At 50.5% G+C, this 13,863-nt stretch overlaps 4 protein-coding genes across 4 annotated transcripts; 2 read left to right on the top strand and 2 right to left on the bottom strand.

Annotated features, from left to right (window-relative positions):
* Positions 1–2,703: 2,703 nt before the first annotated feature.
* Positions 2,704–3,678, bottom strand: N7477_002984 (uncharacterized protein; the record flags this gene model as incomplete). The annotated part of the gene is made up of 4 exons (XM_056964647.1): positions 2,704–2,898; positions 2,984–3,066; positions 3,122–3,212; positions 3,337–3,678. The coding sequence occupies 4 exons, from the start codon at positions 3,676–3,678 to the stop codon at positions 2,704–2,706; spliced, it is 711 nt and encodes a 236-aa protein (XP_056824600.1).
* Positions 3,679–4,417: 739 nt separating this feature from the next.
* On the bottom strand, positions 4,418–5,401 carry N7477_002983 (uncharacterized protein; the record flags this gene model as incomplete). The annotated part of the gene is made up of 4 exons (XM_056964646.1): positions 4,418–4,581; positions 4,643–5,077; positions 5,139–5,301; positions 5,360–5,401. 4 exons carry the CDS (start codon positions 5,399–5,401, stop codon positions 4,418–4,420), a joined length of 804 nt encoding a protein of 267 aa, XP_056824599.1.
* A 633-nt stretch (positions 5,402–6,034) lies between these two features.
* N7477_002982 (type I polyketide synthase) lies at positions 6,035–10,792 on the top strand (the record flags this gene model as incomplete). Its single annotated transcript, XM_056964645.1, has 2 exons — positions 6,035–6,738; positions 6,799–10,792. 2 exons carry the CDS (start codon positions 6,035–6,037, stop codon positions 10,790–10,792), a joined length of 4,698 nt encoding a protein of 1,565 aa, XP_056824598.1.
* Positions 10,793–10,830: 38 nt separating this feature from the next.
* N7477_002981 (type I polyketide synthase) lies at positions 10,831–12,860 on the top strand (the record flags this gene model as incomplete). Its single annotated transcript, XM_056964644.1, has 2 exons — positions 10,831–11,676; positions 11,727–12,860. The coding sequence occupies 2 exons, from the start codon at positions 10,831–10,833 to the stop codon at positions 12,858–12,860; spliced, it is 1,980 nt and encodes a 659-aa protein (XP_056824597.1).
* Between the last annotated feature and the right edge of the window lie 1,003 nt (positions 12,861–13,863).

Genomic DNA, 13,863 nt, shown 5'->3' with positions numbered 1-13,863 from the left:
TATCTCTAGTGCATGCCTTAATTAATTTGTCTCTTGGATGTAAAGTTTGGCTAGGTTTGATATATGGTTATCCGGTAAAACTTGATGGTGACACAACCCCTGCAAATTACTGATTTGCCATAGACCGATGATTAATACTGCATGCACTGAAGAAGACGCTATGTCTGGTGATACGTTTCTACCCCAGCGTTGCCTCGATGTGCTATAAGATAAAGGCGACATGCCGTTGGGCTGATTGAAAATGTGACCCATCGCAATAATCTCGTTGCCAAGATGAGATGAGCACGATGGCTTCGGTTGAAGTGAGCTAAGAGGAACGAGAGTTTTCTACACTCGCGAGCCAGGATTCTAAGTCCTTTCAAAGATCTCTTTGAATATCATCTATGCGACCCTCTAGTGCGTCTCTCTGAATCAGAGGAGCGAAACCATGAGAGCACAATGATGAGTAAATGCCATGAAAGTAGAAAAAATTCGAGCTGTATGGTTCTATCTGGACATTACCGGAGGCAAGGGCGGCAAGACTTTCAAATTTATCGTGAAACTTGACGGATGGATCCTGTTAAACCTTCATTGAACCACTCTTAGAATAGACTAGGAGACAAAAGTTGTTTTTTCCATCCATAAAGCCTTCAATTAGTGAGCGTGGGAAATATTCAAACTGATCTTGCAAAAAGTAATACTAAACCACTGGATACAATAGATCAGAGTCCCGATAAGCCCGGAAACTTCGTCGGACTTACCAATGCCTTGGAAAAAAAGAGGTATAGGTTGGTCACATGAGGAGCCTCAGTGAGTTGTTTACTATTTTCCAAGGTTTAAGAAACCACGGAAGTACCTAAGTAAAAGAAAATGGCGCACATATTTAGAATCGAGAAAGTCTCAACTTTGGGACATTCGCGGACGTTCCCTGCTTTGACTGCCCTGAATTGGACTGAACAATCGAAATCGGGTAGTTGTTCTGACCTTGGCCAGATTGAGTCATACGCCGGAGTAACAGCTAAAATTTACAGCTTTGGAGATTTCGCCAAGATGGTGATTGAGAGCATGTTCGAGAAAATACAATGTAGAACCGGACGCGCGAAGGAGGGGAAAGTGGGGCACGATGGCCTTGACTTGTAAACGAGTATCATATTTGGGCTCTGTTCTAGACCTTAGAGTAAGATCCAAATGATTCAACTATACCTATCTGGAGAGCCTCATGTTTCAGAACCGTGCTTTCCTCCTGGCATGCCAAGGGAAAACTTGTTAAGATGGCGTGAATATCCCAAGTTTAGTCTTACCTCGGTGACAATATTTGAATATTGGAGAAAAGTAGCATACTCGAAGAATAAGCCGCATGAGACCCAGACGTTCAGCGTTCCAACTTATCTCTGAGTAGAACCTTAGAAGTACCAAATAAAAGAGCCGCGCATTTAAAATGAGACACGATATATCGAGCCTTGGAGCAGGTCGGACGAAGACTTCCATTACTGGAAAACTCCTCACCCATCACAAAACTAGTCACATCCCTCCATCCGCGAGAGACGGAGAAAGGCACGGCAATTCCGGCCAGCCTTACGAGGATCCCCCTCCCATGCCGAAACCAGCGACAGCTCACATCTTATTATTATGAAACCGTTAGATAGGGACCCAAGGATCAAGCGGCCCAAAATTCAGAAACGTTGAAACGGCCATGGGCTGTCATCGTACCTTAATGCACATATGCAATGCAAGGCTATCCGCAATAGGCTCTCAACCCGATAAGTTGGCCCCTCCTCCCCGGTCCCAAACTTCAATCTAAATCAAGGACTCAAATTCATGACCGAAGACATGTCCACCGGTCGATACATCCCTGGCTCATTTGGCTACTTTTTGAAGTCAATATCGTTTTGTTGGAACTAGTTTCACGTAAATCTGTGCAGTTGAGACAAGAGCTTCACCTTTGTGAATGGGTTGTTCGCGACCGTGGCGAATCTTGGCAGAGTTGGGGTTAAGCTCCGCGAGCGCCCGAGAATCTTCGGTCGCGACTATGCTCTTTAAGTCTAGCAGGATGATTATCCTTCAAACCCTGCGAAGTACAGTAGGAATGGTCGCGCGTTCCACTTTCTGTAATTTTTGTCTATGAGAACGTGAATTTACTATAGTCTTGGCTTTTGGCGTCGCTAGTCTGCAGCGCTATGTGCGCCGGGCGATTAGGTTAAAAGGTAGCGTATCACCTTTGGTGGGAGTATACTAGGTACTTAGCCTGGAATTCTACCACTATCGTGAGAAGGACAAAGGGTTCATTTCTCGGCATGGAGGTGGAAGAATCGTCTAGGCCGCTGACGATCCTAATACAGATTTCATAACGAAGGAAAAGAAGAAGGGGAAATGGACCAATTACGAGGCTGCGATTTAGGCATTGAGCCGTCCCATGGACGCCACAAGTAGAAAAAGAGGTAGTTTATCGTGGAGATCGGTCCCAGAACATAATTAAGGGCACGAACCAACGAACCACAGTCTTGGAGGACCACAATTGGGCTCAGGGTCGTGGATCCACTGCGCTAAGAACCTTATTCTCCAGACGCGGCTTGATTTGCGCATGTCATTTCCTTTTATTTCTATCTCTCTGTTTTTCCTCCTCTTGTTCCGTGTGTGCTTAGGCTTTAAAAATCCTAGGTAGGCATTGATCCTCCTCCTCCTCGATCCACAATAAGCAAATGGTTTGTTAACAGCACGAAGTAATCATTGTGATCGGGTCTCGTTCAGTCGTCGCTGGATGAATTTTAGTAGATCCACGTTGTACTTGAAGATGTACAAGAAATGTGAGTCGTTGGGCGGGTAGTGATTGAGGCAGCATTCCATATCGCCTTCGTCACAGTAGTCTCTGAGTGATGAAGCATAGGGATTGCACCATTCGGGATGCAGGCGCGGATAGAGCTAGTGGAAAGGTCGGTGTCAGTGTCAGGGTCGGAGATGATCGGCGTGGAGAAAAAAAAAGTCGGAAGTGGCTCATTTTACTTACGCCCACTCCATCAGTGCAAGACCCCACGTCCCACGATTCACCCGGGAGATAGGTCTCTTCACCGTATGTGGCAGCCGCGATCACTCATGCCGGTTTAGATGGTGAGGCGCCAGGGGCTGATCGATTAAGTAGACTAACCGTTTTGGTTGTATGATGGCTCCAAGGCAGGAACAGGATAGAGCCACAGAGAGCTCGTGCCGCAGAGGGCGTCCATCAGGACTATTCCACCCTGGATGGGGACTCAGCTTGTCAACCATTCCCAGTACGTAAAAAACGCCACACTTGGTGATTGAGAACAAGGAAAGACTATCAAAAAAAAGGGGGGAGGATGATGAATCAATTACAACACGTACCAGCGAGTACCCCATGAGAAATATTTTAGACTGAGGACAGCTGGCGACATACTCTCGGACGTATCGCTGCATCATTCGGGCGCCGTCCGCAGCTGCTACACGATGGTCATCGGAGCCGTGCTTGTAGGGCAGAGCCACACTGCTGGAGCCCGGAATAAGCTGGAGGATCAGGTTTTGGATGGAGACCATCACATTCAAGTGATCGCCCGGACCTTGGCCACGGGCTAGAATGGCATGAACACCTGTGGCGCACCGCTCCGGGGGCACGGTCTGGGGGTTGACGGGCTGAATGCCCCAGTCCAGGGCCCCAGTCAGGGCCAGGAGGAGCTTCTGGAATGACATGACGTGCATGATTATTGGAAAAAAAGGGGTATAGGTTGACAATGCTGAAATTGGTTCATCGGGGAGATTTCCTTTGCGCGTTGTCGCCACATATTTAAACTTGGACCTCTTTTCAGGTCTCACATGAATGAGGCCAAATACTGCCACTATCTAGGGTGATGCCAGGACAAACCAGGAAGGAGATTGTCTAGAAAAGCATAAAGAAGAAAAGATGGCTAGGGTAGTGGGAGTGCCATTTGAGCCTTTGTACGACGAGAGATCTGCAGATTGGGATCGACAAGCTTCTGGCCGGTTTGGTCTGCAAGGTTCTGATACTTCGGAAAGGGTGAACTCGGATCGATCGAGTTTTCGAAATGGCGGGCCACATGTGAAATGTGGACTTCTTCTATGGAGGAGACATCGGGACGTGTCGATTCTCACATCCATGAGTACCTCTCCACGGTTCCGAGCAGTGGGAGCTTTGGCGAGGCTGGACCAACTTTGAGGATTGGGATAAACCGGCTGTCAAAAAGCCCAAAAAGAGGGTCGAGTTACACCGAACCAGGGCCGACAAAGGGCTCGAACCATTCAGTGCTCGAAAGGTTATCTACAGTTGTCGGATAATCGGGAGCCCTGAAGCGGGTTCGGGAGGTCGGGAGCTACGTGCAGATGTATGCAAGAAAATTGGTACCGAAACACTTCGGGACCTAGATTTGAGCCCTATGGTCTTATATATGCATGTGATGAAAAAAAACAAATCCTAATCGTCATCCGCCTGCGCAACTAATTGCCGGACCGCATCTCCGAGCTCGGTAATTACTTTGCCGGATCGTGGGATGGTGTGTCCTTTGCCGGTATCGAAGAAGACCGCGGTATCGGGGTCGCAAATATTGTATAAGGCGAAAGCACCGTGACGGAAAGGATCTGAAACAGCAAGGAGCAGGATTAGCTGAAAGGTCAAACACGCCAAAGAATTTGCCCTTACCATTCGCTCCAATAACGTGGAGACTGGGAACGTCAAGCATGTCTTCCTGTTCGTCGGCAAGAATGAGACCCCGGCCTGGGACGACTGGAGGCCACCCAGTCACAAACATGGCGGATTTGATCCGACGAGGGCGGCCTTCTTCCTTCTCTCGTCGCTGCTCATCCAGAATAAACGAGCCTGCTATTCCAGCGCCCTCACTGTAGCCAATAATGCCGCTGATCTCAGGGTCTCTCTCTAGAGTATCGTAGAGATAATCCAGGACCTGTTGGTAATTGAGCCAGACGATCTCTCGATCGCCGACCAAGTCTCGCATGATATCCTCAGAATTGTCACCAACGGGGATCTGACGGACTCGGCTGATCAGGGAATCCTCGGCAGCGCCACCGTCATCTGTCCATCGGTAGTGTGGGCCGACGCCGAAGTATTCCTCGAAACCTGTCCATGGCTATGAGATTTGGGGGACAACCTCAAAATTGAGTCTCGGAAAAACAATTACCTGGGGGAGGGGTTATCTGCACCGGTCCGTTGATGTAATTGAACTTGATATTGTCGGAGTCCAGTTCCTTCTGGAGCGGCGCTGAAACAAGACCGTTAATTGAGAAAAGCAGGAGATGCGAAATCGACTTGGGGTCGACCTTACCCAGCTGGATACTGATATTCTGCGAGGAAAATGAGAGAATTAGCGTTGATCGAGTCTTGGGAGAGCTTTCCACATACATCAATGTTGCCGATGGCGCCGTGAAGACACAGGTAATGCATCCTGAAGGGTTTATCCTGACCAAAGCTTTGATAGGAAATGTTGTACAAGGGTCTCTATCGCGAAGCACAAGAGAAGTTGATCTGGAGAGAAATGGACGCGATAAAAAAAGGGCCAAAACGAGGATGGTCCATCCCTTGAAATCCGCGTTTCCCTCCGAACCCATGTGATCGACGGTCCCCACCGGATCCATCAGTTCATCGAAGCTCTGGTGGGTAGCAAAACAAGAGTGTACATTCGAGTGGAGCCGGTCCCTGAATTTGTGTCTAAACCAAAGTGGGCTGCACAACAGGTCCAAGTTACAGCTCCCCATCCAATGCCGCTTGTCCCGTTGCTTATCACGGTGGGATTGTTTTTTTTATTTTATTTTTTTTTTTTGATTGGAAAAAAAAAAAAATATGGTGACTTTATTATTTCTAGGGATACTAGAAAATCAATTAATTTGGGGAAACGAGTAATATCTCATCTAAGCAATCGTTTTACCAGGTAAGGATGCTCGGCTGATCCCTTCTTGAAGTAGGCTCCTTATTTAATCATTGATACTGCGCTCCATCCCATTCTTGACTCGTCTCATACTTCTCCCCCTTCCTTTTCTTCGCCCCCCCTTTCCCACCACACTTGGGCACACTTTCATGATGCATAGTACGACAGATGGCATGAACGGCACGCACAAGCAGGAGAGTCCTGCGTTGCAACCCATTGCAATCATTGGGTATGCTTGTCGACTATCGGGACAGGTCGCCTCGCCCGGCGACTTATGGGAGTTGTGTACTCGAGGGAGGAGCGGATGGGCTCCAATGCCCAAGGACCGCTTCTCTCACGGTGCCTATCACCATCCCAATCCCTCCAAACCTGGTACCTTTAATCCTGCCGGTGGTTACTTTCTAGACGAGGATGTTTCCCGATTCGACGCCCCCTTCTTCAATGTCACCGTCCAGGAAGCCATTTCCATGGACCCCCAGCAGCGTATGCTGCTCGAGACCTCCTACGAAGCTTTGGAGAGTGCTGGCATCCCCAAAGAGTCTCTGGCAGGTCGCAATGTCGGTGTCTTTGTCGGCGGCAACTTTTCTGACTATGAACTCAATAATTTGCGAGATATCGAGACTACGCCTCAATTCCAGGCGACGGGTAATGCGCCTGCCCTTCAGTCCAATCGAATTTCTTACTTCTTTGATTTTTCGGGTCCGAGTTTCACGGTCGACACTGCGTGTTCATCGTCTCTGGTGGCCCTTCATTATGCCGTGCAGAGCTTGCGGAGCGGCGAGTCCAGCGAGGCGCTGGTTGGTGGATGTAGACTGAATATTCTTCCTGATTATTTTGTGTCCATGTCAATGTCACAGTGAGTACTCTCTCAAACACCGCGGAGAAAGGGATTAGTTCTAACGCGACGATACTCTAGACTATTTAACGACGACGGCAAAACATTTTCCTTCGATGAGAGAGCGAAATCTGGCTTTGCAAGAGGCGAGGGTGCAGGCGTGGTGATGCTCAAGCCACTCGATGCTGCGCTGCGCGACAAAGATCCTATTCGAGCTATAATTGCTAATACGGGTATCAACCAAGATGGGAGGACAAAGGGTATTACATTGCCGAATGAGTACGCGCAGGAGGCATTAATTAAGCGTGTGTATAAAGACGCTTTGCTCAATCCGGAGGACTGCGGTTATGCTGAAATGCACGGAACGGGAACGAAGGCGGGTGATCCTATTGAAGCACGCGCTGTGCAACGGGCCCTGGGAGGAGGTCGCACAGCTAGGAACCCGCTCTACATTGGTTCGGTCAAGTCCAATGTTGGCCATTTGGAAGGTGCCAGTGGTATTGCCTCCATAATCAAGGCTGCTATGGTCCTTGACAAGAGTCTCCTTCTGCCGAACTGCGACTTCAAGAAGCCCAACCCTAACATCCCTCTCAACGAATGGAATATGAAGGTCGTGACCTCCACGCGACCTTTCCCTCGAGGCAAGAAATACGTCAGTGTCTCAAACTACGGGTTCGGAGGTACCAATGCGCACGTTGTGCTCGAAAAGCCGCCACCAGCACCCATATCCGAGGATAATGCAGAGGCAGATGGAGATCCCAAGCGCCGATTATTCTTGATCTCGGCTGCCGATAAGGAGTCTCTGAAAACCAGAATTCATGACTTTGGTGTATACTTCGAACAGCACCCTGAGGTCTTCGAAAACTCGCTTTTCGGCAACTTCTGCTATAGTACTGGAAACAAGTTGTCCCAACTTGCTTACCGCGTCGCTGTTGCTGCCACCTCACTGGATGAGCTTGGTATGCGTCTTGCTCAGCTGAAGATCAACCCGGCTCGAGTGCTGGGCACTCCCAAGATCTCCTGGGTATTCACAGGCCAGGGTGCCCAATGGGCTACTATGGGTATGCCGCTCATGGAAGAATACCCCGTCTTTGCATCCGCCATGGAACGGGCCGATCGGTGCTTGCTTGAACTAGGCGCAGACTTCTCTCTACTCGAAGTGCTTCGTAAGGAGGCCTCTGCATCTGAAATCAACTCGCCACATCTCAGTCAGCCGGCATGTACGGCCCTTCAGGTAGCTCTGACTGATCTACTCCGCTCTTGGGGTATTCGGCCGGATTCTGTCGTTGGCCACAGCTCTGGCGAGATTGGTGCCGCCTATGCTGCCGGAATTTACGGTCTGGAGGATGCCATGGCCCTTGCCTACCGCCGTGGTCAGATGACCTCTCTGCTGAAGAGCAGCTACCCGGACCTGCATGGAACCATGATGGCTGTTGGTGCAAGCCCAGAGGAGATCAAGCCAATGCTGAAGCTTCTTAAGTCCTATGCTACCATTGCTTGCGTGAACAGTCCTTGCAGTGTTACCATCTCTGGAGACGTTGATGCCATCACCGAGCTCGAAATCATTTTGAACGATAAGCAGCTCTTCAATCGTCGTCTCAAGATCGATGTGGCTTATCACTCTGACCACATGAAGAATGTCGCCGAGGCGTACCTCAACTCTATCGAAGGTATCAAGCCTGCCACTACCGGAACAGCGACTTTCTTCTCGTCCGTCACTGGTGAAATTGCTGAGCCGGCTGACCTTGGTCCCGCCTACTGGGTGCAGAACTTGACATCCACAGTTTTGTTCGCTAATGCCCTTGGGAAGATGTGTGCTGATGACGAGTTCCGACCAAACATGCTCATGGAGCTTGGCCCTCACTCTGCTCTGAAGGGTCCCATTCTAGACACCCTCAAGGGTGTTGGCTCATCTGCATCCAAGATCGGCTATGCTCCCACAGTCGTCCGCAACATCGAACCCTCGCAGTCTGTTCTTGATGCCGCTGGAGCTGCATACGTGCGTGGTGCCGTCCTCAAGATGACTGAGGTCAACTTCCCCATCAGCAAAGCCAAGAACCGCTCCTTCTTGCGCGATTTGCCTCGCTACCCTTGGCAGCACGGTACCCGTTACTGGCACCAGTCTCGCATCGCTGACAAGCACTGCCACAGAGATGGTAAGCGAAATGACATTCTGGGAACTGCAGCTCTGTACTCGAATGATCTGGAGCCTACATGGCGTAACATTGTCCGCCTTGATGATATCCCCTGGCTTCGAGAGCACAAGATGCAGGGCATGAGCGTGTACCCCATCGCTGGCTACCTGGCAATGGCCACCGAAGCCGCACGGAGACGTGCAGAGACAAACGATGTGGCATTCTCCCAGTTCGAGTTCCGTGAGGTGAAGGTGGGTGCAGCTCTCGTCTTGACTGATGATGTGGACGCCGAGACTACCATCACCCTCCGACCCTACGCCGAGGGTACTCGTGGTAACTCTGATATCTGGGATGAGTTCCGCATCTGCTCGTGGAACACCAAGCGCGCCTGGACCCAGCACTGCACTGGTCTGGTTCGTGTCCGAGCCAACAAGAAGCAGCAAACTGCCGTCTCCAACGTTGCCGAGGCTGAGCTGAAGCACATGGGTGCCCAAATTGAGAAAGTGATGACCGCCGCTACCTACAAGATCGACACCCAGAACATGTATCAGGTCCTTTCTGAGGTCGGTGCCGGTTATGGCGCTTGTTTCCAGGGTTTAGAGAACTGCTTCTCTGATCCGCGTCACTCGCGCGCAGATCTGTATCTCCGTGATACCAAGAACGTTATGCCTAAGAACTTCGAGGCCCCGCTCACCATCCACCCTGTCTTCCTGGATGCACTGCTTCACCTTGTCTGGCCCATTCTGGGTAAGGGTCGCATGGAGCTCGACACGCTATACATGCCTACCATGATCAAGAATCTGATCATCAGTAACAACATCACCACCACTCCCGGCGACTTTGTGAAGGCCTGGTGTAACGGTGGCCCCAGTTTGCCAACTCCCGAGCCCACCAAGTTTGACCTCTGGGTGACTCCTCAGGACTCTACTGAGGTTATCATCAACATGGAAGGGTTGATAATGACGCCACTGAAGGAATCGGGGGCGGGCAGCGGTGGAAATCTCACTGACTTGTGCTACAAGCTTGATTGGCTGCCGCTGGCTGAGATTGAAACGATCCCAGTAAAAGAGATCGAGGAGTCCACGGAGCCCAATGGTATTTCTCTTACCAACGGTCATGGTACGATGTGTCTTACCAACGGTCACGCTACAAATGGAGAGCTGACCAACGGACATGCAAACAATGGACTTAGCAATGGACATGCCGATGGTTCTCTCACTGTTGAGGGGAGGGCTCATGTCAATGGCAATGGCATTGTCAACGGTGTCAATGGCGTTCACACCGATGATCTCTTAATCATGCAGTATGGCAAACCCGACGGTATCGCCGATGAATTGACCGAGGCTGTTTATAACGAGACCGTCCAGTGGAAGCCCTCAATCTGCTCTATGGAGGAGACCGACTCCATTGGGAAGCATGTCGTCGTTCTCCAAACCGGCAACAAGTCTCTGCGCGATCTCACTGTCGAAATCTTCGATAGCATCAAGAAGACCTTACTAGGTGCTTCCCATGTTCTCTGGGTTTACCGTCTGGACAACCCTGACACCCAAATGGTCGTCGGTCTTACCCGCAGCTTGCGCTCCGAGACTCTGGCTAAGGTGGCCACTTTGGGACTTGAGACCAAGGATATTCAGAAGCCTACTCCCGCCATTCTGGCCGCTATCAACGTTCTGTGGCCTCACGATGGCGAAAAGCCTGCAAGGACTTTGAGTTCCGTGCTCGTGGCTCTGAGCTTCTTGTACCTCGCGTTTCCCACGATATCGCAGCCAACACCTTCGTTCACAACGAGACTCACGAGAAGACCATCACGACTCAGCCATTCAACCAGCCCGGTCGTCGCCTCAAGCTTGAGATTGACAGCCCTGGTGCTCTCGACACTTTGTACTTTGTGGATGATATTGTTGGCCCTCTGGGTGACGATGATATTGAGATCGAAGTGATGGCAACTGGTCTTAACTTCAAGGATATCGTGGTGACAATGGGCCAGCTCGCCCAACCATGGATTGGTATTGAGTGCAGTGGTGTTGTCTCGTCCATTGGAAAGAATGTCACCAGTCTCAAAGTCGGTCAGCGGGTCATGGCTTTGCCTGAGGGTGCTTACTCGACCTATGCCCGTTGCCGTGCCACCAGTGCCGCTCCCATTCCAGAGGACATGTCTTTCGAGGTTGGTGCCACTGTGCCAGTTGTGTTCTGCACAGCTTACTACGCTCTCGTTGACCTCGGCCACCTCGAGGCCGACGAGCGTGTTCTGATCCATGCCGGTGCAGGTGGTGTCGGCCAAGCAGCCATCATGCTAGCACAGATGATTGGCGCCGAGATTTTCGTGACTGTTGGCAGCGTTGAGAAGAAGCACTTCCTCATGACGCAATACGGCCTTCCTGAAGATCATATCCTCTACTCTCGTGACTCGTCCTTCGGTCGTGGCATCAAGCGTGCTACCAATGGCAAAGGTGTCGATGTTGTAGTCAACTCTCTGGCGGGTGATCTTCTCCGCGAGACCTGGGAGACCCTTGCTCCGTTTGGACGCTTCATCGAGATCGGCAAGGCTGATATCACCAAGAACACCCGTCTAGACATGCTGCCATTCGAGTATAACGTTAGCTTTGCTTCCGTTGACTTGACCAAAGTTGCCCAGTACAAGCCGAAGCTGATGAAGCGCCTTCTCGATAACGTCTATGAGCTTATGTCCAAGGGCACTGTTTCTCCCATCCTGCCTTTAACTACCTACCGGATCTCCGAGCTCGAGACAGCTTTCCGTACTCTGCAGACCGGTAAGGCAATGGGCAAGATCGTGGTTGTTCCTCACAAGGATGATCAGGTTAAGGTAAGATCACAACCCCTTATACGAGGAGACCGCACACTAACTCTCTCCAGGCCGTGGCAGCCAAGGTTGGCTCATCCATCCTCAAGGCCGACGCCTCCTATATCCTCATTGGAGGTACCGGTGGTCTCGGACGAAGTATGGCCAAATGGATGTCCTCAAAGGGCGCACGAAACATTATCCTTGTCTCCCGCAATGCATCAATCAACGACAAAGTCCAAGCCCTTATCGACGAGCTCGCCACCGTTGGCACCAAGATCAGCGTCAAGCCTTGCGATGTGGCCAGCGTCACCTCCGTCGACAGCCTCATTCACGATTTGAGGGGATTCCCACCGATCCGCGGTGTGGTCCATGGTGCAATGGTCCTTCGTGACATGCTCTTCGAAAATATGACTCTGGAGGACTTCCAAGCAGTGGCATCTAGCAAAGTCGAAGGCGCCTGGAACCTGCACCACGCCCTCCATGACTCACCTCTGGACTTTTTCATCGCACTTTCCTCCGTCGCCGGTGTAATCGGTAACCGCGGCCAAGCAGCCTACGCCGCCGCCAACGTCTTCCTCGACGGTTTTATGGAATATCGCCGCAGCCAAGGTCTCCCGGGAACCACAATCGACCTGACCGCCGTCCGAGATGTAGGTTACCTTGCCGAGGTCGATGGGAAGCGCCAACAAGAAGTCCTCAAGAACATTGGAACAGACGGCATGGCCGAAGCCGAAGTCCTGGCCCTATTTGCCGCCGCCATAACAGGTAACCTCTCACAATCTTGCTCAGGCCAATGCATCACCGGTCTCAGCCTCAAGGATAGTTTAGACCACTTCTGGGCGCAGGACGCCAAGTTCAGTGGTCTATATGAAGCCGCGAAGGAGAATCACAGAAGCAGCACTGGGTGCGACGGACCGTCTTTGCCATTGAATGTGCAGCTCGCCAATGCAGCCTCAAAGGAGGAGGCACTGGGCATTTGTTACGAGGCGCTAGCGGCGAAGTTGGCGCAGGTGCTTGTTCTCTCGTTGGATGATATGGATCCAACCATTACGGTCGCGTCTCTTGGCTTGGACTCGTTGGTTGCCATTGAGATTAGGAATTGGATTGCGCGTGAAGCGAATGCCAATGTGCAGGTTTTGGAACTGCTCTCGAGTGGTTCGTTGATGGCTCTGGCGGAGATCATTCTCAGTAAATCCTCGACTTGATTTTTTGTTTTGTCTTGATGTTTTATTTCCATGTCCATGTCCAATTTGGGGGTTGGGTTCTTGATTCTTGTATGTCTTTTTATTTAAATGATATAGAGCGCTTTTTACATGATTTTCATCCATACTTACGTGTTCACTACCGTGAATATACAAGATTGTAGTCAACTCTGGAACTCACGCATAGATCTTGCATCTTCCAATCTATGATCGACTTCAAGGTGTTCTACGGTACACGGTAACCTCAAATGAAGCTCACCCAAGCGTTCTCTCCTTACCCCACCCAACAATCCAACCCATATCCCGCCCACCAGCATCTTCAAATTAACCCAAGAATCACAAACTCATAGCACACTTCGTCCATCCAGACTCCGAAGCCAAGCCAATGACACGCACTCTCTTTGGAACAGCGAAACGAAACCGAACACACTGCCCGACTCCACCACAAGCCACCGCCGATCTCCAGCTACAACCCACAACGAACCCCCAACACACCAGCTGACGCGGCCCAAGGAGTCCTCAGTCGTCAGCTCGCGCCACCATCCACGCCGCACAGATAGAATAAAAATAGTACAAGGCGTCTCATTGGTAAAGTAGCAATAATCAATAATGACAATATCGGCAGGTTCCACATGCTGGATAGTTCATTGATCTATGTATGGATTTGCTCTCAAGACATGATAAAAGCATGCACGGGGGTTGTAGATCTCGAAGGAACCCAAAGGTAGAAGAACAATGAAAGCCTTGAAGCGGCGATTGAAATCTACATCATTCTACATTCTAGATGAAACGGGGCCAAATCCATCCCCGATGCCTACATGTAAAAATGAAACACATCGGACTACTGTATTTCATCTTATAACGGCGTCTCGGCCTGGATTTCTAGAATGGGAATTTCTAGAAGACGGATCCATTTGTTCGCCTCCGATGTATTCTATTCATCGTACCATGGAACAATCACTAGAACGTCATGATTAGTAACACTTTAAATCCCGGATTAAATTTA

Source organism: Penicillium maclennaniae (assembly GCF_028827695.1).
Source record: "Penicillium maclennaniae strain IBT 15551 chromosome Unknown utg000003l:1.0-5670915.0:1.0-5674809.0, whole genome shotgun sequence".
NCBI classification, from domain to species: Eukaryota; Fungi; Ascomycota; class Eurotiomycetes; order Eurotiales; family Aspergillaceae; genus Penicillium; species Penicillium maclennaniae.
The sequence above is the reverse complement of the archived record's forward strand: the minus strand, read 5'-3'. Positions and strand labels throughout refer to the sequence as shown.